The sequence below is a fragment of the Hemitrygon akajei genome, chromosome 13 (assembly GCF_048418815.1).
Source record: "Hemitrygon akajei chromosome 13, sHemAka1.3, whole genome shotgun sequence".
NCBI classification, from domain to species: domain Eukaryota; kingdom Metazoa; phylum Chordata; class Chondrichthyes; order Myliobatiformes; family Dasyatidae; genus Hemitrygon; species Hemitrygon akajei.
Genome location: NC_133136.1, coordinates 66,870,041 through 66,894,370, shown reverse-complemented (window position 1 = coordinate 66,894,370; position 24,330 = coordinate 66,870,041). Strand labels below are relative to the sequence as shown.

Here is a 24,330-nt window from a genome sequence, read left to right as displayed (position 1 = left end):
GGAAAGATGTTAAAAAAAAGGTTGAAAGAGTACAGAGAAAATTTATAAGGATGTTACTAAGTCGGGAATTCCCAAGTTATAAGGAAAGATTGAGAAAATTTGGACTTTATTCCTTGGAACGTATAACATTGAGAAGGGATTTGATAGAGGTATACACAATTATGAGGGGTAGTAGGGTAAGTGCAAGCAGGCTTTTTTCAGTTAAGGTTGGGTAGATCGACAACCAGAGGTCATGTGTTAAGTGTGAAAGGTGAATAGTTTAAGGGGAACATAAGGGGAAACTTCACTCAGAAGGTCGTGAGAGTGCGGAATGAGCTGTCAGCACAAGTGGTTCTTGCGAGCTCGATTTCAATGTTTAAGAGCAGTTTGGATAGATACCTGGATGGTGGATATGGAGGTCTATGGTCCCAGTGCAGATCGAGGGAAATAGGTAGTTTAAATGTTTCAGCATGGAATAGGTGGACAAAAGGGCATATTTTTGTGCTGTACTTTTCTATGACTATGACATCAAATACTGCTGGACTATAAAGATGACCAACTTGAGATCATCAATTATAGGCACTCCACCCTGGTCAACTGAAATGCCAAAGAAATTTGCCTTTAATACATCTTTTAGGCACTGCTGTAATCTAGACTAGATCTGAAATATCATGGCAGGTGTCGGGCTTCTATTAAAAAGGGGAGTACTCTGGTGACTAGGTGCTTTACCAGGATGGTGCCTGAATTAGCGGGCATGAGATATGCGGGAATATTGGACAAACTAGGGTTGTCAGCACCAGAGCAGCAAAGGCTGAGTGGAGACCTGATAGAGGTTTATAAGATTATGAGGAGCATAGAAACAGTAGACAGGCAGTATCTTTTTCCACAGGATTGGAATGTCTAATACAAGAGAGCAGGTGAGAGTGAGTACGCCCAAAGGAGATGTGAAAGGTCTCGGCCAGAAATGCTGACTGTACTTTTTCCATAGTTGCTGCCTGGCCTGCTGAGTTCCTCCAGCAGTTTGTGTGTGTTGTGTGGGGCAGGTTTTTTTTTCTTTACGCAGGAAGTGGTGAGTGTTTGGATTGTACTGTCGTGGTGGACGTGAAGACGATTAAAACAGAAGCATCTAAAGGGCCCTCAGACAGGATGTGCAGCAAATGGAAGGATATGGGCATTGTGTAGGCAGAAGTGTTTAGTTTATTTAGGTACTTAATTACTAGTTTCGTTAGTTTAGCATATCATGGACTGGAGACCTGTTCCTGTTCTATGTTCTGGGTTCTGCCATACAAGACGAAGAAAGAGCATCTTTCTTCCTAACATGGCAGAAAATCTAAACTCTCACTTCTGTGCTAAGCGAGTGCTTGAGGTTTTCTCTCAGATACAATGTTAAAGCAAAGAACAATGTGACATTTTAGATCACGACACTAAGTTCTGCACAGAATTGATCTCTCAATTAACATTATTAAATCTGAAAAATTTTAGATGATTAATCAGATTGCTGTTTTTTTGGAATCTTCTCTCCTTAAATTGGTTTCCACATTTTCCATACCATAATAGTGACGACATTTGGTAAGTCTTAACAGTGAAGTTAAGAAAAGCATTCTACCAATAGAAGTACTTACGCTCCACAGTTTGTCGCTTCTACTGAAATAAACATAGAATATGAAGGGTATACTCAGTAAGCCAAGACAGTCATCTGTGAAGAAAAAAAACATAGTTGACATTTTGGTTATTGACTCTTCAACAAAACTTCGTATCTGAAATTGTTTCATAGAACATAGAATAATACAGCACATTACAGGTCCTTCAGTCCACAATGTTGTGCTGACCCTCAAACCCTGCCTTCCATATAACCCCCCCCCCACCTTAAATTCCTCCATATACCTGTCTAGTAGCTTCTTAAACTTCACTAGTGTATCTGCCTCCACCACTGACTCAGGCAGTGCATTTCACGCACCAACCACTCTCTGAGTGAAAAACCTTCCTCTAATATCCCCCTTGAACTTCCCTCTCCTTAAATTAAAGCCATGTCCTCTTGTACTGAGCAGTGATGCCCTGGGGAAGAGGCGCTGGCTGTCCACTCTGTCTATTCCTCTTAATATCTTGTACACCTCAATCATGTCTCCTCTCATCCTCCTTCTCTCCAAAGAGTAAAGTCCTAGCTCCCTTAATCTCTGATCATAATCCATACTATCTAAACCAGGCAGCATCCTGGTAAATCTCCTCTGTACCCTTTCCAATGCTTCCACATCCTTCCTATAGTGAGGCGACCAGAACTGGACACAGTACTCCAAGTGTGGCCAAACTAGAGCTTTTATAGAGCTGCATCATTACATCATTTCAAATGATGATACCAAACAAGTGACTCCTGGACAAGATTCTCACACAACGTAGAACGTGGAAGAGTTGAGTATACTGTATATTTGCAAATACACAGAGTTATAAATTAGAACCAGATCACTAGGAGGAAGATAAGTGTGTGGGGGACTGGGGGGTGGGTGGGGAGCTAGATGAATGATAATAACAATCATTTAAGACAATTGTTCAATGTATTATACGTTTTCCTTTCTGTTTTTAAGACTGTTTGCGGATTTGGATAGAGAAACTGAGCCTCAAATTGGCTGTTACGTCACTGCACCATTTCTCATAGTCCAGAGGCTGCTGTGCAAAATAATCAATGAAAGGAGCCCAATGGTTGTAAGCGATGACTAAGAACTGGTGAGCAATGTAATCAGCATTCAGTGTACTGACTCCAGGATCAGGATTCCATTCCCTTTGAAGATTGCTATACCATTCGCTGCTCGTTATCGGGGTAATTATCATGACATTATGGTAAAGGCATTGGATGCAACACCACATTCAAGTTATTTGAGCCCACTCTCCTTGGAAGGTGTGTACAATGGGCACAAGGTTAGTAAACAATTTACACTTTGTACGGAAGACTCACAAAATAACAGCAGTGTAAAATAAAAATTAAATTATATTTCTCCAATCTATCTTATTTTGGCTTCTAGAAAAACTGTGCAGATGTTAAGATATATAAGCTTGGCATCTTTTCAGTTATATCCTGCTTAAGAAAAGAGACATTTACTGTACCGTGGAAAGGTTTAGCCCTGAAGCTCAGCGTGGACTCAAGAATTACACTGAACTACTTCCCTGGATCCTTCAGCACCTCAGTGGTAGTTCAATCAAAGGTAGGGAATAATTCACCAGAAATCTCCCTTTCCCAGTCTAATTTTTAGAAAAGATTTTAGCCCATTGCTGGCTCTCATTTAAAATTAAACATAATCATGGAATGTGGAAAAGTACAGCACGGAACAAGCACGAGACATCCCAAGTTGTCTGCACTGAACACAATGCCAAATTAAATTAATTCTCTGCTGCCCATACATGATCCATATCCATATGTTCTCCACATAGTCATGTGTCTATGAGCTTCTTTAAAGCCACTGTAAAATATGCTTCTATCACTCCCTCTGGCAGTTGACCCAGTACTTCCATTCTCTGTGTAAAAAATACCTGCCCTACACATTTCCTTTAAACTTTTCCCTTTCAACTTAAATGCATGTCTTCTAGTTCTTGGCATTTTTACTCTAAGAAAAAAGTTCAGACTTCTACCCTGTCTATGCCTCTCATAATCTTATAAATTTCTATCTGGTCTCCCCCAGCTTCTGATACTCTGGAGAATACAACCCAGATTTGTCCAATCCTTCTCATAGATTATACCCTCTAATCCAGGTGGCATCCAGGTAAATATCTTGGTGAACACTTATCTAGCAAATGCTCAATTCTTGGCAAACTTTTGGTGTACATCCTGGTAAATGCTAATTTCTCTCTACAACCCCACATCCTTCTTGCAGTGGGGTAACCATATAACAATTACAGCACGGAAACAAGCCATCTCGGCCCTTCTAGTCTGTGCCAATCACTTACTCTCACCTAGTCCCACCTACCTGCACTCAGCCCATAACCCTCCATTCCTTTCCTGTCCATTTACCTATCCAATTTTTTAAAATGACAAAATCGAACCTGCCTCTATCACTTCTACTGGAAGCTCGTTCCACACAGCTACCACTCTCTGAGTAAAGAGGTTCCCCCTCGTGTTACCCCTAAACTTTTGCCCCTTAACTCTCAACTCATGTCCTCTTGTTTGAATCGCCCCTACTCTCAATGGAAAAAGCCTATCCACGTCAATTCTATCTATCCCCCTCATAATTTTAAATACCTCTATCAAGTCCCCCCTCAACCTTCTATGCTCCAAAGAATAAAGACCTAACTTGTTCAACCTTTCTCTGTAACCTAGGTGCTGAAACTCAGGTAACATTCTAGTAAATCTCCTCTGTACTCTCTCTATTTTGTTGACATCTTTCCTATAATTCGGTGACCAGAACTGTACACAATACTCCAAATTTGGCCTCACCAATGCCTTGTACAATTTTAACATTACATCCCAACTCCTATACTCAATGCTCTGATTCATAAAGGCCAGTATACCAAAAGCTTTCTTCACCACCCTATAGACATGAGATTCCACCTTCAGCGAACTATTCCTAGATCACTCTGTTCTACAAACCAGAAATGCACACAGTACTCCAAGTGCAACTTAAACAAATTTTTATATAACTGTCACATAACTGGATTTACAAAATCTTTCTCATAATATAAGCAGTTAGGTAAGTTTACCTTCTCTGTATTTTCACAAGATCTGTTCAGGCAGTCATGGATTTTCTAGCGGTTGTTTTGAAGAAACTGGGGTCAAAACTGTGGTTTTTCCAATAAAAAAGAACATCCTTAATTACAACAGGAGTGCACAAGAATTGGTGAAATATTAACGGTGCATACTTTACACAGGATTTAAGAGGGAAAAGTGTGTGTTGATACACATTCTCCTCAGGATACTGCTGACTGTTGTACAGGGTTTCTACCTCCCTGACCACAGATGGTTCTGACATTTCAACTGAACGCACAGGTCTGGTTTGCAGCCCTGAACCTTCAGAGATAAGAATCAAGTGCATTGTAAAACTGCACACAAAATGCTAGAGGAACTCAGCAGGGCAGGCAGCATCTATCTACAAGAGTACGGTCCTTCTCCAGTCTTGCTGAAGGGTCTCGGCCCAAAACATCAACTCTACTCTTTTCCATAGAAGCTGTCTGGCCTGCTGAGTTCCTCCAGCGTTTTGTGTGTGTTGTTTGGGTTTCCAGCATTTGCACATTTCTCTTGTTTGTCATTCTAAAAAATGCTTGATCTTTATCATGTTTACAAAAAAGCAGGCATTGAAGGTACTTACACGAGGAAATCTACAGATGCTGGAACGTCAACAGTGCTTCTTCTTATAGATGCTGCCTGGCCTGCTGTGTTCCACCAGCATTTTGTGTGTGTTGAAAGTACTTTCTCATGTATGCACATTAACCTGGTGTGCAAATCAGAGTGTGCCTCAGGTTTATTTCTCCCAGAGATAAACAAAAAGCATAAAAACCTGTTGAAATACTTCCCTCTATTAGTCCAACACTCTCTTTGGCTTCATTTAATGAACTTCCAAATGATTTTGTCCCATGTCAAAAGGTTTTAAACCTTTATAACTCTCTCAACAGTGCTGATAATTAATCAAATTGATAAAATCGATATTGTTTAAATTACTTAACACTAATTTAACTCTCAGTCCAATCTCTGAATTCATGCAGGTACTGAATGTTTTCTACCTCCACCATCTCCTGCAGAATCAGAATTCAGAATCAGAATCAGGTTTATTATCACTGGCATGTGATGTGAAATTTGTTAATTTTGCAGCAGCAGTTTAATGCAATACGTAAACTATCAAAGAAAAAATAATAAATAAAATAGAAATAATAATAATAAATAAACAAATAAATCAATTACATATATTAAATAGGTTTTTTAAATGTGCAAAAACAGAAATTTTGTACGTTAAAAAAAAGTGAGGTAGGGCCAAAGATTTATTGTCCATTCAGGAATTGAATGGCAGAGGGGAAGAAGTTATACCTTAATCACTGAGGGTGTGCCTTCAGGCTTCTGTACCTCCTACCTGTTGGTAACAGTGAGAAAAGGGCATGCCCTGGGTGCTGGAGGTCATTCATAATGGACGCTGCCTTTCTGAGACACCGCTCCCTAACGATATCCTGGGTACTTTGTAGGCTAGTACCCAAGATGGAGCTGACTAGATTTACAACCTTCTGTAGCTTCCTTCGGTCCTGTGCAGTAGCCCCTCCATACCAGACAGTGATGCAGCCTGTCAGAATAATCTCCATGGTACAACTATAGAAGTTTTTGCGTGTATTTGTTGACATGCCAAATCTCTTTAAACTCCTAATAATGTATAGCCATTGTCTTTCTTTCTTTATAATTACATCGATATGTTGGGACCAGGTTAGATCCTCACAGATCTTGACACGCAGGAACTTGAAACTGCTCATTCTCATCACTTTTGATCCCTCTATGAGGATTGGTATGTGTTCCTTTGTCTTACCCTTCTTGAAGTCCACAATGAGCTATTTCGTGTTACTGACGTTGAGTGCCAGGTTGTTGCTGTGGCACCATTCCACTAGCTGGCTTAGCTCACTCCTGTGCACCCTTTCATAACGACCTAAGATTCTACCAACAATAGCTGTATTATCAGCGAATTTGTTGATGGCATTTGAGCTATGGCTAGCCACACAGACATGTGTATATAGAGAGTAGAGCACTGGGCTAAGCACACACCCCTGAGGTGCTGACAATCAACACACCCCAGTGTTGATCATCAGCGAGGAGGATATGTTATTATCGGTCCGCACAGATTGTGGCCTTCCGGTTAGGAAGTCAAGGATCCAATTGCAGAGGGAGGTACAGAGGCCCAGGTTCTGTAACTTCTCAATCAGGATTGTGGGAATGATGCTATTAAATGCTGAGCTATAGTCAATGAACAGCATCCTGACATAGGTGTATGTGTTGTCCAGGTGGTCTAAGGCCATGTGGAGAGCCATTGAGATTGTGTCTGCCTTTGACCTATTGTGGCGAGAGGCAAATTGCAATGGATCCAGGTACTTGCTGAGGCAGGAGTTCAGTCTAGTCCTGACCAGCCTCTCAAAGCATTTCACCATTGTTGATGCGAGTGCTACCAGACAATAAATATTAAGGCAGCCCACATTATTCTTCTTTGGCATTGGTATAATTGTTCCCTTTTTGAAGCAAGTGGGAACTTCTGCCTGTAGCAGTGAGAGGTTGAAAATGTTCTTGAATACTCGCGCTAGTTGGTTGGCACAGGTTGACCTTCTACCTTGCAAGGATTCACTCTCTTTAAAGACAGTCTAACATCGGCCTCTGAGACGGAGATCACAGGGTCATCAGGTGTAACAGGGATCTTCACAGCTGTAGTTATATTCTCCCTTTCAAAGCGGGCATAGAAGGCGTTGAGTTCATCTGGTAGTGAAGCATCACTACTATTCATGCTATTGGGTTTCACCTTGTAGGAAGCAATGTCTTGCCAACCCTACCAGAGTTGCCGTGCATCCGATGTCACCTCCAACCTTGTTCGAAGTTCTTATCCACTTCTGGGTTTTTTCAGCAATTAGATAGATTAATATATGAGGAACATTTGATATTTCTGTGCTCATATTCAATGGAATTCAGAAGGATGGTGACAGGGTAAGGTTGAAGAAGTCTTATAGAAACCTACCAGATACCAAAAGCCTTAGACCGAGTGGACATGAAAATAATGTTCCTGTTAGTAAGAGTTTCCATGATCGGACATCACAGAGTCAGAATAAAGGGTGTCCACTTAAAACTCAAATGAGAAGAAATTACTTCAGCCAGAGGGTAGTGAATCTGTAGAATAGCCTCGCAACGAGGACTGTGGAGGCCGAGTCATTGTGTACATTTAAGGCGGGTTCTTATTTGTTATGGAGAAAAGATGGGTAATAGGTTTGACAAAAATTAGCTATGATTGGATAGTGTAGGAGACTTGATGGGCCGAATGCTGAATTCTGCTTCTGTATCTTACAGTGATATGGTATTGCAAGTAGAATTACAACAAAAACTTTCTGTAAATTTAATTGGATTGTAAAGTGACTATATCATCCATTTATTAAATTCTCAGAGTATTAAAAGGGTCAATTAATATCACAATAGCATCATAATAAGATGGAGCTGTTTAGGTCATGCAGACATCCAACCTTAGTGCTGAGAAGTGCAGTCAAGGTAAACTTTGAATTATCTTGGAGGTCTGGGAAACAGGTGATCTCCAAACTTCACAGAAATAATTGAGATATTGCATTTACACTCAGTAGCAACTTTATTAGGTACCTTCTGTACTAAATAAACTGGCCACAGGAGTGTACATTCACGGTCCTTTGTGACTGTAGTTCATCCACTTCAAGGTTCAGCATGTTGTGCATTCAGCGATGCTCTTCTGCACACCACTGTTGTAACACGTGGTTATTTGAATTACTGTCACCTTCCTGCCAGCTTGAACAAGTCTGGCCTTTCTCCTCTAACCTTTGCCCTAAACAAGGTGTTTTGGTCCACAGAACTTCCTCTCACTGGATTTTTTTTGTTTGTTTTCTGCACCATTCTTTGTAAACCCTAGAGACCGTATCTGAAAATCCAGGAGATCAGCAGTTTCTGCGATGCTCAAACCACCCTGTCTGGCATCGGCAATCATTCCACAGTCAAAGTCACTTAGATCACGTTTCTTCCCCATTCTTATGTTTGGTCTGAACGACACCTGAGCCTTTTGACCATGCCTGCATCCTTTTATGCACTGTGTTGCTGCCACATGACTGGCTGATTAGATACTTCCGTTAATGAGCAGGTGTACAGGAGTATTTAGTAACGCAGCCTTTTCAGTGGCTGGGACAACCTGATAATGGAACATCAACATCAGAAGCAACATCAGAATTCATCCATATACAAATCTTCCCCAAATTATGAATGCCCAATTTATGTACAGTCTGTGCATACAAATAAGCTTTTAGGAGACTGGTGGGTTGGATTCTCTGGCTGCTGTGGGGCTGCAAGTATCTTTTCCCTTGTGAGAGTTCAGTTTGCAGCCACATGTCCAACATGCAGATTTTAAGCAATAAAATTCACATATAAAATTAAATGAGGTAATATTGCCTTGGGGATGTCCATAGTCTGTGATCAAATCTTCAGTGATTTTGTGAGTCGCTGGCTATGCTGCAGTAAGTAATTGGAAGAACATCTCTGGAAATTCAAAGCAACACACACAAAATTCTGGAAGAGCTCAGTAGGTCAGGCAATATCTATGGAAATGAATTAGCAGTTAACTTTTTGGGCCAAGACCCTTCTTCAGGACTGAGAAGGAAGCAGAGAAGGGAAGGAGGATAGCTAGACAGGTAAAGCCAGGTGAGTAGGAAAGGTAAAGGGCTGGAGTGGAAGGAATCTGATTGGAGAAGAGAGTGGACCATAGTAGAAAGGAGAGGAGGAGGGGACTCAGGGGGAGGTAATTGTCAGGTGAGAAGAGGTAACAGGCCAGAGTGTAATAGAAGAAGGGGTGGGAGGTATTTTGTTTTACCAGAGGGAAAGGGTTGGAGGTAAACCCAGACAGAATATAAGGTGTTGCTCTTCCACTCTGATGCTGGCCTCATTGTGACACAAGAAGAGGCCATGGACCAACATGTTGCAATGGGAATGGGAATTAAAATGTTTGGCCACCAGGAAGTTCCACTTTTGGTAGATAGAGTGGAGGTGCTTGATGAAGCAGTCCCCCAACTTATGACGGTTCTCACCAATGTCGAGGAGGCCTCATTGGGAGAAACTAGACACAACAGATCATCCCTGCAGGCTTTCAGGTGAAGTACTGTCTCACCTCGAATGACTGTTAGGGTCCTGAATGGAAATGAGGGAAGAGGTTTCTGCCAATAACTATTTCTCTGGAAATTATTAGCAGATAAATTGATTGGGTTTCTAACCATGGAAATCTAGCCTAAGTCATATCCACCTGTATTTAGCAGTTGATTTTACCTACTGTCAAAATTGATCTAAACCTATTCTAATGAACTTCAGAAATAATGCAGGTTGAAAATGGACTGGATTACTTATCTTTGTATTCCTGTTTGTTCTCACAGGTTCAGCCAATTGATTCAACATTGTTGAATGTAATGAAATCGAGAGAAGATAGCTTTCACCCCATAATCTCCACTACCCCTCTTGTTCATATCAAACATCCATCTACTCAGCAGTTCCGGAAATCAATTACCATTACTCTGCCCTGTCCACCAAACTCAGATAAAAGGAGATTAGGAGATAAAATCGACCACCCTCAGGCAGCAACAGCAGCAACACGGAAGAACAACGGTCTTTGCTCACGGTAAATAAAGGGTTTTATTGTTATGCGCAGGCATAAGCAGCTGGAAAATGAAGACATGTGAAAAATAAGAACTTTGTTTAAATTAGATGAAATTTACAAAATAATCTGAACAAATATGAAATGAAGAATAAGTTAGAAATAAAAAATGTTGAAAGTAATCAGCAGTATCTGGGGAGAGAGAGAAATTAAGATAATATTTCAGGTCAGCAGAACATTTATTTGCATTTTGTGTAACAGAATGCATTTGATATGCCCTGCAGCTTTCTTTATATATTTACACTGTCCCTTCACAATTCTTAGGTCAATGAGTGCACCAGTAAAAAAACCTGGAGATCTGACCAATGAATCTTTAAAACTGTTTGGATTTAAATCAAAGGATGAAGAATGGGTGATGATGGACAATGTACCCGTGAAAGAAATGCAAAATGGGCTGGTTGCAATTGAATTAAATGATCATGTGGAGAGGTAGGATTCTGCTTTTGATTGAATGTGATCCCAGAAATGCACAATATTTTAAAACAGTGTTTCATCAAAAGTGTAATTTTGGCAACGTGCAGGAGGATAATTGAAATTTACAATTTCAGATGTGGCCTAAGTTCAAAATATTCAGCAAAAGCACCAGTAATAATATTCATTTCGCTTCTTTTACTTTTGAATGCGTTAGCCTATTGCCAACTCTGTCATTTTTTAAATTGGGCTGTATTGAATTGATTGACAGCTGTTTATTGCACAAGGCTATCAACCACTGCTAGGCCAGTCATAAAAGGTTGTGTTAAGATGACGGCCTGATGCTGGTGCATCTGACCTCTTGAGTCCAGTGGTAAAGAGATGGCTTGTTGAAGGGAGTGAGTAGAGGCCTTTCATCAGGGATAGTTTGGAGTATGACTGGGTCACCTGACTCTATAGATAAAGGAAATGCCGTTAATTGTTTTAAAAAAATGTTTATTATGTCAATGATAAAGTGTTTTAAATCATTTCACTTTTAATTTTCTATAACTTGAATTTATTCTTTTAATTTTTGAATGTCTCTATCAGAGATCCTTAGAAGGAAACTTTGAGAAAGTAAACCATTTAAAAAGCTTTTAACATTTTCCTGGATGCTGCTCCACCCCATTAGAAGTCTTTTGGATACCGAAAATTTATAGAGTAACCTGACTTACCCCTCTCTTTGGCGCAAAATGTCTAGATAGGGTACCTAGACAGAGAATTGAGGCAAGCAGGATTCACCTTCATTTAAACAGTACAGATTTTGCTCGTCATGAAATTAAAAAAAAGGGTAGACTGCATTGAACAAAATAGTTTTTGCTGCAGTGCTCCAACATCTACAATTCTCTTCTTCCTTGAGCAGATTTATTGTCCTCCGCTTTTCATCTTCAGTGGATAGCAGCTGTTTAATTTCTTTCATACAAAAACTTGAAGAAGTGATCCCGCTCACTATGGTTAACATTATTATCTACCACAAAAGAGACAACTCCCACCATATTGTTGTGCTGATGGTTCCTTCCAAAGATTTACAGTGGGAATTAGTTAAACTACGTGAGGAGGGATTCCGAGGCCCACCGGAGCCATCTGAAGAGTTTCCAATGAGAGAGGGTGAGCAGCTTATTCTCAAGCTTTGCGGCAACATTAAGTCATTGGGTGAGTGAGTAATCATACTACCTTTGAGTGCCAATTTTTCCAAATACATAATTTTAATCTGAACTTTGTATTTATTCCAATTTATACCCCAAATTTTTGAATGCACCATCACATCTTCAGAGTACATTCACATGGCCTTCCAGAGAATCTCCCTTTCTCAATATATACACGCAAATGAAAAACATACTTTGTAAGTTTACTTGATGGTAACGATCACTTTTATCTTAATATAGAATAAGATCACAAAAGCCAGAAGTGAGTAACTTTTAAGTACAGAGCCTTTGTTAGTTTTTTTGTTTCAAATTAACACGACTATTTAATCAAGTGTCCAGTGGTCTTTAAATTTTCTGAGTGTTTACAATGGTAACAATTACTCCTTTGCCCTCTTTGACAGACAGAAGTGAATTCAATTCTAAATATTTGCTCAATGATTTTAAATAGAAATTTATGCAATAATAAGTTAGAACTGGTTACCAGCTCATTTTAACAGGGAACATGTAATTATTTGCCAAGATTGGCAGCAACCTGGCGAAACATTATCTCTGATTTTCTTCATTCATTGATGATGAAACCTTCCTTTCCCATGTTCTGCCAAATTCATACCTTCCTCTAGGACAGTGGCTGAGGACTGAGGATATTTGATGATTCCACTCCGAATTTGTGGGTTCAGAGGTCTATTTAAGAACAGTAGACTCTTTCACAGATCAGGTAGGAGGTGCCAGATGTGGCAGGCAGGTGAATCATTTACACTATGAGGAGGGGAGTTCCTTTCACTGGCATCCAGGAGATTCACATTTCCACTCACTTCACTCCTTTGCTCATGCTCATTCATGTGTCTTCCATTCTGTACGAGGCCTGCTTTTTAATTGATATCGTCTGTAAGCACTTTGAATGCCATGGTTATAATGTACTGGAAGTAATCAGTTTGCTCTCAGAATCAGAATCAGGTTTATTATCACTGGACATGCGTCGTGAAATTTGTTAACTTAGCAGCAGCAGTTCAATACAATACATAATATAGAAGAAGAAGAAAAAGAAATAAGTAAATCAATTACAGTAACAATATACATATATTGAATAGATTAAAGTTGTGCAAAAAACAGAAATAATTATATATTAAAAAAGTGAGGTAGTGTTCACGGGTTCAACGTCCATTTAGGAATCCGATGGCAGAGGGGAAGAAGTTGTTCCTGAATTTCTGAGTGTGTGCCTTCAGGCTTCTGTACCTCCTACCTGATGGTAACAGTGAGAAAAGGGCATGTCCTGGGTGCTGGAGGTACTTAATAATGGATGCTGCCTTTCTGAGACACCGCTCCTTGAAAATGTCCTGGGTACTTTGTAGGCTAGTACCCAAGATGGATCCAACTAAATTTACAACCCTCTGCAGCTCCTTTCAGTCCTGTGCAGTAACCCAACCCCCCCACCCCACACCAGACAGTGATGCATCCTGTCAGAATGCTCTCCACAGTACATTTATATAAGTTTTTGAGTATATTTGTTGACATACCAAATCTCTTCAAACTCCTAATGAAGTATAGTCACTGTCTTGCCTTCTTTATAACTGCATTGTTATCTCGGAACCAGGTTAGGTTCTCAGAGATCTTGACACCCGGGAACTTGAAACTGCTCACTCTCTCCACTTCTGATCCCTCTATGAGGATCGGTATGTGTTCCTTCATCTTACCCTTCCTGAAGTCCACAATTGGCTCTTTTGTCTTACTGACGTTGATTGCCAGGTTGTTGCTGCGGCACCATTCTACTAGTTGGCATACCTCACTCCTGTACGCCCTCTTGTCTCCATCTGAGATTCCACCAACAATGGTTGTATCATCAGCAAATTTATAGATGGTATTTGAGCTATGCCTAGCCACACAGTCATAGGTGTAGAGAGAGTAGAGCAGTGGGCTAAGCACACATCCTTGAGATGCACCAGTGTAGATTGTCAGCGAGGAGGAGATATTATCACCAATCCACACAGATTGTGGTCTTCCAGTTAGGAAGTTGAGGATCCAATTGCAGAGGCATCATGCATTCATGTTGTAATTTATTAAGAGGCCGTGATATATAGAACTTGTTCTGAATTTAGGAAACATGAAGGGCACATTGAGTATGAACGGTATCAACTGTTTTAAAAATCCAAATTGGACGTTCTCTCTTCTCCCGCGCCACCTCCCCCCAATGATGCAAAAGGCTGAAAGCATGACAGATCTATCCCACTGTTAAAAGACTAATCAATAGACTCTTGTACAATAAGATGGACTTTACCTCACAATCCGCCCAGTCATGACCTCGTGCCTTATTGACTGCCTGCACTGCACTTTCCCTGTAACTGTAGCACTTCATTCTGTGTTTTGTTATTGCTTCTCCCTTGTAACAGTAGCTTAATGTAGTGATGTGGCGAAATGACCTCTATGGACAGCATGCAAAACAAAGGTTTTCACTGTACCTCAGTACATGTGACAATAATAAACTAATTGGACAGTTGAAATAGTATTACATACTAAAAGATATGACATGTCATCAGATTTTAAAAGGATGATTTAATCATCCAAAGTAAAATATATTTTCAACATTTAATCAGTTAAGCAATAATTTTTAATTTTTCCCTAACAAATTGTTCCTGATTAGCATAAAGACATTAAATGCTCCTGTAAAGTGTGTTTCACCTCAGGGGACCAAGAGAAACAAAAATGAAGTTCTTCAATTCATTACATCAGCTTTCAAACTGGCCATCATAACATTTGTGAATTTTCTTTACAACTTCATTTAGACAGAGACCAAAAGACATCTCAAGGATATCAACTGATATTCCACTCGCAGCGGAAAACCAGATTGGAGCTGGAACTGACTGAGGTGAATGAGTTTGGCAACCACTGCTCACCTCACTACAAGGGAATGGCAGTATTTTATAAAATAACCAAAGATGAGTTGACTAAGCAACAGGATAGTGAACCCCAGCCAGTGGGTAATTTGGATCCTAAACCTGTATGCAAATTAACATTAACATTACCCAAGGTAAGCTATAGTAGCAGAAATCTAATGTTCATCACATCAATTTATACCATTTGGCTTATTGATGGCTTTACCAGAAGTTAAACACATAAGCAGTGCATGTGAGTGCAGTGCTGACAATATGGCAATTAATTGTGATGCTATCATTCTTCTGTCCATCTTTCTGCTTTTCTCCGTGTGGTATAATTTTCTTTTATGAAGAATATATTTTTTATATATATATATATATATATCACGCCTTCAATACTTGATGAAACAGAATTGTGCACAAATATTGTTTTTGTCAATACTGTTCAATGAATCTTACCTTGGTTGATAGACACTTAAAGAGAAGGAACTAAATTTTGATCTCCATTCACCAATAATGCAGCAAAAGATAAAGGGATTTCTGGGTTTGCTGACTGGTCTTTACTGCATTGGGTGATATCAGTCATTATAGTAAATTGGAAGGTCAAAGCTACAGTTGTTCCTTGTGTTTGTAGTGAGGTGTCTCCTAAAGGAAAACACTTCCTGGTTGAACTTGTCAGGGTACAGATGGGGTCATTTGTAATTTTCCCCAAACTAAAACGGCAGTGTTGTGACAACCCCCCACCCCCCACCATCCCCGTATAAAAGCCTGCCAGTACTCAATCGTCAGGCTCATGTATGGTCATCCAGACAATGTATAAAATGCCTGGAGAACATAACCCAGTGACATCAATCTTCACCCCCAAAAAACAAGAGTATTGCATCTTTAGTTTACTGGGCTGGATCATGCTGACCCTTTTACCATGCCCAAAGGCATGTAGTTCAAGCACACCTGTGCTTCTCTGCTTCTGAAGAGATGATCTGACCTCACCAGCCCTCGGCACCCTGAAATTAGAGGGTAAAGTCTGTGTGATAGTCTATCTGCCGGTGATATAGTGGAGAGGTCTCAACTCCCACTATGAGGACTAATCTGGTACAAAACTTCGTCTTCTGTCAAAACTGGCGCTGATGTCAAGAGTTTTAAATGTCTAATATTTGGATGCATTTAAAATTAAGTAACTAAAACACTTTATGAACACATATCAACGTCAAGGAAAGTTTAAAATCATGAAAATAAATGAAAATTAAAAAGTAGCCAAGTCTTTCTGTTGCCTCTTAAATTACTACAAAATCGTACTGATTACAGGTTTTGCAGCCTGCACTGGGTTTGACATAACACAAGATCCAGAAGAGAAAATGTCCTTGAGCATAATATAAAGCTCTGTGCAGCTCAGTGACAATGGGATCAGAAAGATTTGTTCCTCTGAATAGTCCAGGACTCATGTGGGTGTCTGTGCTATTAGGCAGGATGCTGCTGCCTCTATTCAGGACCATTTGCCACAAGTGAGATGACATGGCTTATCACTTTTTTTTCTTTTTGGAAGCAGCACTTGATCTTTTATAATAAAACTGCTTCAGTACTTCCAATAGTCAGTTATAGGAACCACACTCCCATCTGTTGCAAGTCAACAACTTTTTTTCTGATAATCCCTTGAATCTCTTATTATCATAAAGTTGCAAAGCAACTGAAAGTTATCGTAACTGAAATGTTAAGAAAAAGGAGGCAGTCATAACTATTACTAAAGACTGATAAAATTTTCTGAATGGCTTTAGAAGGGTCTTGCAATCTTTTTGTTAGACTGAGAAGACAGAAACTGTGGAAATGAAAGAAAAAAACCAAAGTGGAAACTGAAAGTGCCAGATAAGTAACAGAGCAACTTTGCATTAGGTACCAAACTTGAGTACTGGTGTTACTAAAATGACACTGTCTAGGGACAATGTCACAAATGTCATTTTTTGCTCTATTGCATTGCCTCATACCAATTAGTTTCCATTGCACTCTGCCTACAACAAAAGGAAGGCTGTGTTGAGGTTGAAAAATGTGTACATACTATGGCACAACATTGGATCTGCCTTTCTGCTGAACTAGACTATGAAATCACTGTCAGGATCTGAAGGTATATCAATGTCCACAAATATGAACATTGGTCTCATAGATGGCTGTAATTAATCAGTATATTCAGGAAGAGTTTCATCTTGGGATGTCTGCTTTCATACAGAAAGGAAGGAAAGGCTTGCATTTATTTTGCATGTTTATGTTTCATTGCTAATTAATATTCTTCAAGTTGTAAAACTAAGAGATTAACTATGGGTAGGAAATTGGTTTCACAGGGGGAAAGTTGCAGGGATGAATATTAATAATAAAAGACTATTTATGTAACAATACAGCTTCATTTTTGCTTTATTTTTATTTTTGTTTATTTTTGTTGTTTCTAGAGAGAAAAGGTTCTTAGTCGTTCAACAAGTGTGAACAAAGTACCAGGTAAAAAAAATGATCATTGGCTTTGAAACTGTTTACACTGCCTCCAACTCTACCCATAAGCAAGAACATTTTTTGAGGAATTTTGCTACCATTGTAAATGAAAATGAACAACTTCACCTCAATTCATGACCACATCATCCTGAAAATAGTGTCATGAAGTAACATGAAAGTAAATAAGATGTATCAGGAGATTATTATCCCTGAAAATCAAACAGCAAGTGGACTATTTTAAACCACATTTAATTGTTCCTCAAGAACAAAATCCATTATATATCCTTAATATGTGAATAGTATTTATATTTTTTTCTAATTTCTAGCAAAATTCTTTTGATCTGCTCTTGAAACTTCTAGATAGCTGCAACTCCCAAGCATTTTGGGGGTTGAAAAATACATCAATGAGAGAAAAAATAGGAAAAGTAATAGAGATAGTGCACCACAGTTCCCAAGGAGACGTTAGAGTTTGTGTAATTAGGTACTTGACATGACCAATAAAAAAAGTCAGATTTAAGTGGCGAGGCTATTATGGGAGTAGTCATCGTATAAGTTGGCCAGTGTTGGAGTATAGAGTTCAGGCTTTGGCTCAGAGAAGCTTCATTGAGGAGAGGTGAAGGTGGAAGTAGATTTTTCTTCATTTATTTATTTGTCTTCCTTATTGCAGTGGGACAGTGGGAATGCCAGGCAAGGTAATGGAATGCTCCTCTTGTGAAGACAGGGAGACCCCCAGTGTCCCTAATGATGACATCTACAAAAGTGCATTCAGCTGCAGCTTCTTTCAGACTGTCTTAAGGAATTGAAGATGGAGCTGGATGAACTACAGATCATTCAGGAAGTTGAGAGATTAATCAACAGGACATATAGGGAGGTAATTACTCAGGGTAATTGTTAGGAGGTGGAAAGGGAATAGGCAGCCGCTGTGGAGTACCCCTGTGTCCAAACCCCTCAACAACAGCTTTACTGCTTTGGGTACTGTTGGCGGGAGATGACCTAGAAAAGGAAAGTCACAGCAGACAGATCTCTGGCACCTAGTCTGGCTCTGTGGCTCAGAAGGGTAAGGAAGAGAAGAGGTGAGCTGTAGTGATAACCGATTCTTTGATTAGAAGAGACAAGAGGTTCTGTGGATGAGTACAAGATTCCCAGATGGCATGTTGCCTCCCAGATACCAGTGTCATGGATGGTTTGGATTGAGTCCACAGCATTCTTAGGTGGGAGGGATGGACCACATCATCACCATTGACTTGGAAGGATGATGAATTAGGTGCTAAGTTAAAGGACAGGATCTCCAGGGTTGTGATCTCAGGATTGTTACCCATGGCACATGCTAGTGAGGTCAAAAATAGGAAGATAATACAATTTAACATATGACTAAGGAGATGATGCAGGAGGGAGGGCTTCAGATATTTTTGGATCTTTGAGCATTTTTGCAGAGAGGGTGGAACTTGTACAAAAGTGACATTTTGAACCTGAACTGGAGAAGGACTATATCCTTGCAGGAAGGTTTGTTGATTAGCATGAGGAGGGCGGGTTTAAATTAGAGTTTCAGGGGGATGGAACCAGAGCGTCAGAGCAGATGGTGGAGTGGGTGTGGGGAAAGATGTTGTTAATCCTAAAGACGAAGTCAGGAATTGAAAGATTTGGGCACGATGGGACTAATATTATGAGTTCTGTACATTTCAATATAGGAAAGATGGATTAACTTAGGGGATGCAGCAGCACGTGGAATTATGACGTTATTGCCATTAGTGAAATTTGGTTGCAGGAGGGGCAGAACAGGCAGCTCACTATTTCAGGCTTCCATTGCTTTAGACACAAGCAAGGGGGCAGTTAAAAGAAAGGGTGGCATTATTAATCAGGGGAAATGTCATGCCAGTACACAGGCAGGACAGGCGAGATTTCTCTATTGAGATTATATGGGTGGAACTGAGGAATAAGGAAGGGATGGCCACATTAATAGGATTATGTTATAGACCACCCAACAATCCATGGGAATTAGAGGAACAAATTTGTTGCAAGAAAAATAAGATTGCGAAAGTAGGTGATTTTAACTTGCTACATCTTGAATGGGACTGCTACACTGATTGGGATAGAGTTTGTCAAATAAGTTCAGGGAAGTTTCCTTAATTAGTACATAGAGGTCCCAATAAGAGGGAGTGTGATATGTGATCTCCGTTTAAGGAATGGGACAAAGCAGGTGATAGAAGCTTGTGCAGGGGAACACTTTGCATCTAGTGATCATTATGCCATTAGTTTCAAGATAATTATGGAGAAGGATAGGTCTGGTCCTTGGGTTGAGGTTTTAAATTGGAGAAAGGCTAATTTTGATAGTATTGGAAAGGGTCTGTCAAATGTGGATTGGGACAGGTTATTTTCTGGTGAAAGTGTACTTGGGAAGTGGAAGGCCTTCAAAAGTGAAATTCTGAGAGAACAGAGTTTGTATGTTCCTGTCAAAATAAAAGGTAAAGATAACATCTCTTTATTCTTAACTTTCTTAACCAGGGCCTCAATATCTCTTGGTTTTTGAAAGATATTGAGGCCTTGATTAAGAAAAAGGAGGAGGTGCATGGCATGTATAGGCAGGAAGAAGCAACTGAAGTACTTGAGGACTATAAGAAATCAAAGAGAAAATTTGAAGAAGGAAATCAGGTGGAGTAAAGGAAGGCAGGAATTTACTCTAAGCAGATAGGTGATGGAGAAACTCAAGGGCTTCTACAGATATAGTACTCATAGCAAAAGGATAGTAAGGGGTAAAATTAGTCCTCTGAAAGAATAAAGCTGTCATCTATACATAGAGCTGAAAGAACTGGAGGAGATGATAAATGAATTTTTTGTATCTGTATTTACTCAGGAGAGAGACACAGTCAATGGAAATGAGGCAAAGCAGTGAATTCAGGGATTGTATACAGATCACAGAGAGGGAAGAATTTGCTGTCTTGAGGCAAATCCCCAGTGGAGGAGTGGAGGTTAGCTAATGTTGTTCTGTTGTTTGAGAGATGCTCTAAGAAAAGATGGAAATGATATGCTGGTGAGCCTGACATCAGTAGTGGATAAGTTATTGGAAGATGTTCTAAGGATCTGGATATGTAAGTATTTGGACAAACAGGGACTGATTAAGGATAGTCAACATGGCTTTGTGCATTGTAGGTCATGTCTAAGTAATCTTACAGAGCTTTTTAGGAAATTACAAGGGAAACTGATGTAGGCAGGCAGTGGATGTTGTCTACATAGATTTTAGCAAGGCTTTGACAAGGTCTTGTATGGGAGGTGGGTCAAGAAGATTTAGCAGCTTGGCATTCAAGATGAGGTATTAAATTGGATTAGACATTGGCTTTGTGGGAAGAGCCAGAGAGTGGCAGTAGATGGTTGCCTGTCTGACTGAAGACCTGTGAATAGTGCTGTGCCACAGTGATTGGTGCTGGGTCCATTTTTTTTGTTATCTATGTCAATGATTTGGATGATACTGTGGGGAAACTGGGTCACCAAATTTGTCGATTTACACCTGGATTACTAAAGCTTAAAGCGGGATTTGGAAAATGGGCTGAAAAATAGCAGATGCAATTTAATGTAGGTAAGTATGAGGTGTTGCACTTTGTGATGACAAACCATGGGAGAACTTATGATGACAGGTAGGGCATTGATGAGTGTTGAGATCTAGGAATATAGATCCATAATTACTAGAAATTGGCATCATGGGTTGAAAGGATTGTAAGGAAATCTTTTGGCACATTGACCTTCGTAAATCAAAGTATTGAGTACAGGAGTTAGGATGTTACTTTGGATGTTATACTCCAACTCAGTGAGGCCTAGTTGGAGTATTGCGTGCAGTTTTGGTTACCTACCTACAGAAAGGATATCGATAAGATTGAAAGAGTGCAGAGAAAATTTACAAGGATGTTGCCAGGACTGGAGGACCTGAGTTTTAGGGAAAGGTTGGATAGGTTAGGACTTTATTCCTTAGCATATATAGTAGAAGAATGAAGGGAGATTTGATAGAGGTATACAAAATCATGAGGGGTATAAATAAGATAAATGCAAGCAGGTTTTTTCCACTGAGGTTGTGTGAGACTAGAACTAGAGGTCATTAGTTAAGCTGAAAGTTGATAAGTTTAAGGGGAAAATGAGGGGGAACTTCTTCAATCAGAGGGTGGTGAGAGTGTGGGGCAAGCTGCCACTGGAAGTGGTGGATGCAGGTTCGATTTCAACATTGAAGAGAAATCTGGATATGTACATGGTTGAGAGCAGAATGGAGGGCTATGATTTGGATACAAGTAGATGGGACTAGGCAGATTAATAGTTCAGCATGACTAAATGGGCTGAAGAACCTGTTTCTGTGCTGTAGAATCCTATGACTATAACTCTAGATAGAGAAGAAGAGTCAAAGGGCTTATGAAGAATTTTACAGCTGTTTTTATAAGCATGATGGTATCTATCAAGCTTCTCCCAGATGCAAAGTATGGATTTAATTGTTTTTGGTTATTACATAACTTTTACTTTAAATGGAGAATTCAGATGTTATATTTCCTCATCATTCAAAATTTAAATAGTGCTAGTTTATAAATGAATTTCTACTTTAATCAATATCTTAGTTACAGAACATATAAATATTATAAATCATATTCAGAATTAAATGGAACAGTTAATCCCAAAGCTCCCTTGTTCTTTCTTTGATGAGAACTTTATGATGTTTGCACGTTTCAATACTTCATGCACCATTGAGGTTATTCTACTTCCCAGTAACAGTGTTTGTGTTTTTTGTTTATATTTTAATTCTTTATTCATAATAACCCAGAAGGAGGCTATTTGGCCCAACAAGCCATTGGTGGCTTTTAGAGCATTCCCATCATAGAACAGTGCAGTACAGGAACATGCTCTTTAGCCCACAATACCTGGGACAACTATGATGCCAATTTTATCCGTACCTTCACGTGATCTATGTCTCTCAATATCCTGCCTGTGAATGTGTCTGTCCAAATTCCTCACAAGCTTTACCATCTGATCTGCTTGCACTGCCCCTCTGGCAATGATCTCCAGTGCTTACCTCTCAGTGCAAAAAACTTACCACACAAACACCTTTAAATGTTGCCCCTTTCACTACATGACTATGTCCTCTGTATTTAACATATCCATTCTGGGAAAAAGATTCTGACTCTTCACCCTGTCTACGCCTCCTGTAATTTTCTATACAAGCAGGTCATTCCCTCAGACTCTCCCCAACTTATTTCTCTGTAACCGATTGTATTGCATATACCCATCTGCTCACTGTTCTTCTGCTATCCATTTACACATGGGCAATTTACAGAAGCTAATTCACCTATGAACCAACACGGCTTTGACATGTGAGTAAAAGGAAGGATCGCCCAGAAGAAACCCATGCAGTCACTAAAGGCATGTGATTTCCACACAGATCTCATCCGAGCCAGGATTGAATTCCATATCTCTAGAGCTGTGAGTCAGCCAAATAGTTGTGCACACTTAAGAAGTGGTATTGGAATCAATTCCTATAAAGAGGGGGTAGCAGACGTTAACCTGAGTGGGACGCAAAGATGCAAAATGCTTGGCATTGATTATCAGTTAAAACTTTTCCTACAATTGAAATGTATAGATTGGAGACAAAACATGCCATTAGCATCTGACATTATTATTGTAGGAACAGAATTCTATATTAGATATTGTAATGTTTGGGTAGAAAAGGCTTATATTTCAGGACATAGGATGTTAGCAAGATGTTAGTCCTTTACATATAATGAAAGAGCTTGTATTCAATAGTATGCTCCAATTAATTGATTACCAACTGCTTAGACTTGGCAGTTGACAAAAAAGTTCAGAGAAATAGAGATACTAGAAATCTGAAATAAAAATGGAAAATGTTGGAAACATTTAGAAGATTGGAAAGTTAACAGAGTTAACATTTCAGACATATGTACTAATATCACCAGCATTTTCTATTTATATCATTCAAGAAATTAATCTGATTCATTTCATTTCTCTACACTTTGAATGGCAATCAGAATAGCTACTGGTATTCTAGAAGTTCTATGAAAATTAGGTGTATATGGAAACAAGATGATTGATCACATATGCTCGAGATAAGCATCCATAGGCTTCCAGGTTTTCATGTAACCTTATGTTTCTGTGACCCCAGAAACACCGTCTGAGAATCTACTTTATTGGGTAGCCTCAGAAATTTCTGAAGAAGATGCAATGTTGTTTGTGACATCTCTGCGAATCCGTCGCAGCGCCATCCAATTGGTCAGGCTGACCAATCCTGATGACTTAACAGACCAGATTTACAAACTCCTCAACACGTGGAACAAGAATCTGCCAATGTCTGTAGACAAAATCCAAATCCTTTCCAAACATTTGAGGAAATGTGGAAGACAAGACTTAGCAGAAGAGTTGCAGTCAAAATATAGTAAAGAAGACCCTGTAAAACTTTTATAAAGTAAGTTTTCCTCCAGTGTTCACATCCAGGGGGAATACATTTTGTGGATATAGCATTTGATTTTCCATTCATAAAACAGAATTGCATGGGAGATTTACTGGTGGGTAAATCTATGTGCTGAATACATAGTCAGAAAGCAGTTAACTACATTGAGATGAATTGTTGTTGCCTTGTCTAAGTTGTAAGAAGTAATACAAAGAATGAAACAAAACTTTCCCTGAATTTCAAAGATGGTTAGTTTATCAAAGAAAGTATTTGTAATTAAATTAACTTGTCTATGGGCTTAAAATGCTTTACCTTGTATCTTAGTTCACAATATGTCATATGTAATATTGAGAGTAATTGTGCATGGTAACTGTGTGTGGTGTGTGTTAGGACTGTGGTATTCAGCATTTGGACTAAATTACTGTAATGAACTGCAGTATAAGTACTTAACAGAATTAACAAGTAAAAATTATGCGTACTTGTAAAAGAATAAGCTGTCAATTTATATTGGGATTGGCTTATTGATCAGTGATGAAGCCATTAGTAAATTACATTGATTTTCTACAATGATGAAGTTTTCCTATTCCTCAGTGCTTGAAATGAGTTCCTGCTTCACATACTAGTTT

At 39.4% G+C, this 24,330-nt stretch overlaps 1 protein-coding gene across 1 annotated transcript in view; it reads left to right on the top strand.

The window, feature by feature from the left end:
- The window catches only part of dthd1 (death domain containing 1), a 32,036-nt gene extending 7,945 nt beyond the window's left edge, over window positions 1-24,091 (top strand). The window contains 8 exon segments of the mRNA XM_073063965.1: window positions 2,559-2,889; window positions 2,994-3,173; window positions 10,063-10,304; window positions 10,605-10,769; window positions 11,653-11,942; window positions 14,713-14,957; window positions 17,238-17,283; window positions 23,420-24,091. Of these exon segments, the coding sequence (XP_072920066.1) occupies window positions 2,559-2,889; window positions 2,994-3,173; window positions 10,063-10,304; window positions 10,605-10,769; window positions 11,653-11,942; window positions 14,713-14,957; window positions 17,238-17,283; window positions 23,420-23,718 (1,798 nt within the window). The 3' untranslated portion in view covers window positions 23,719-24,091.
- The last annotated feature ends 239 nt before the right edge of the window (window positions 24,092-24,330 follow it).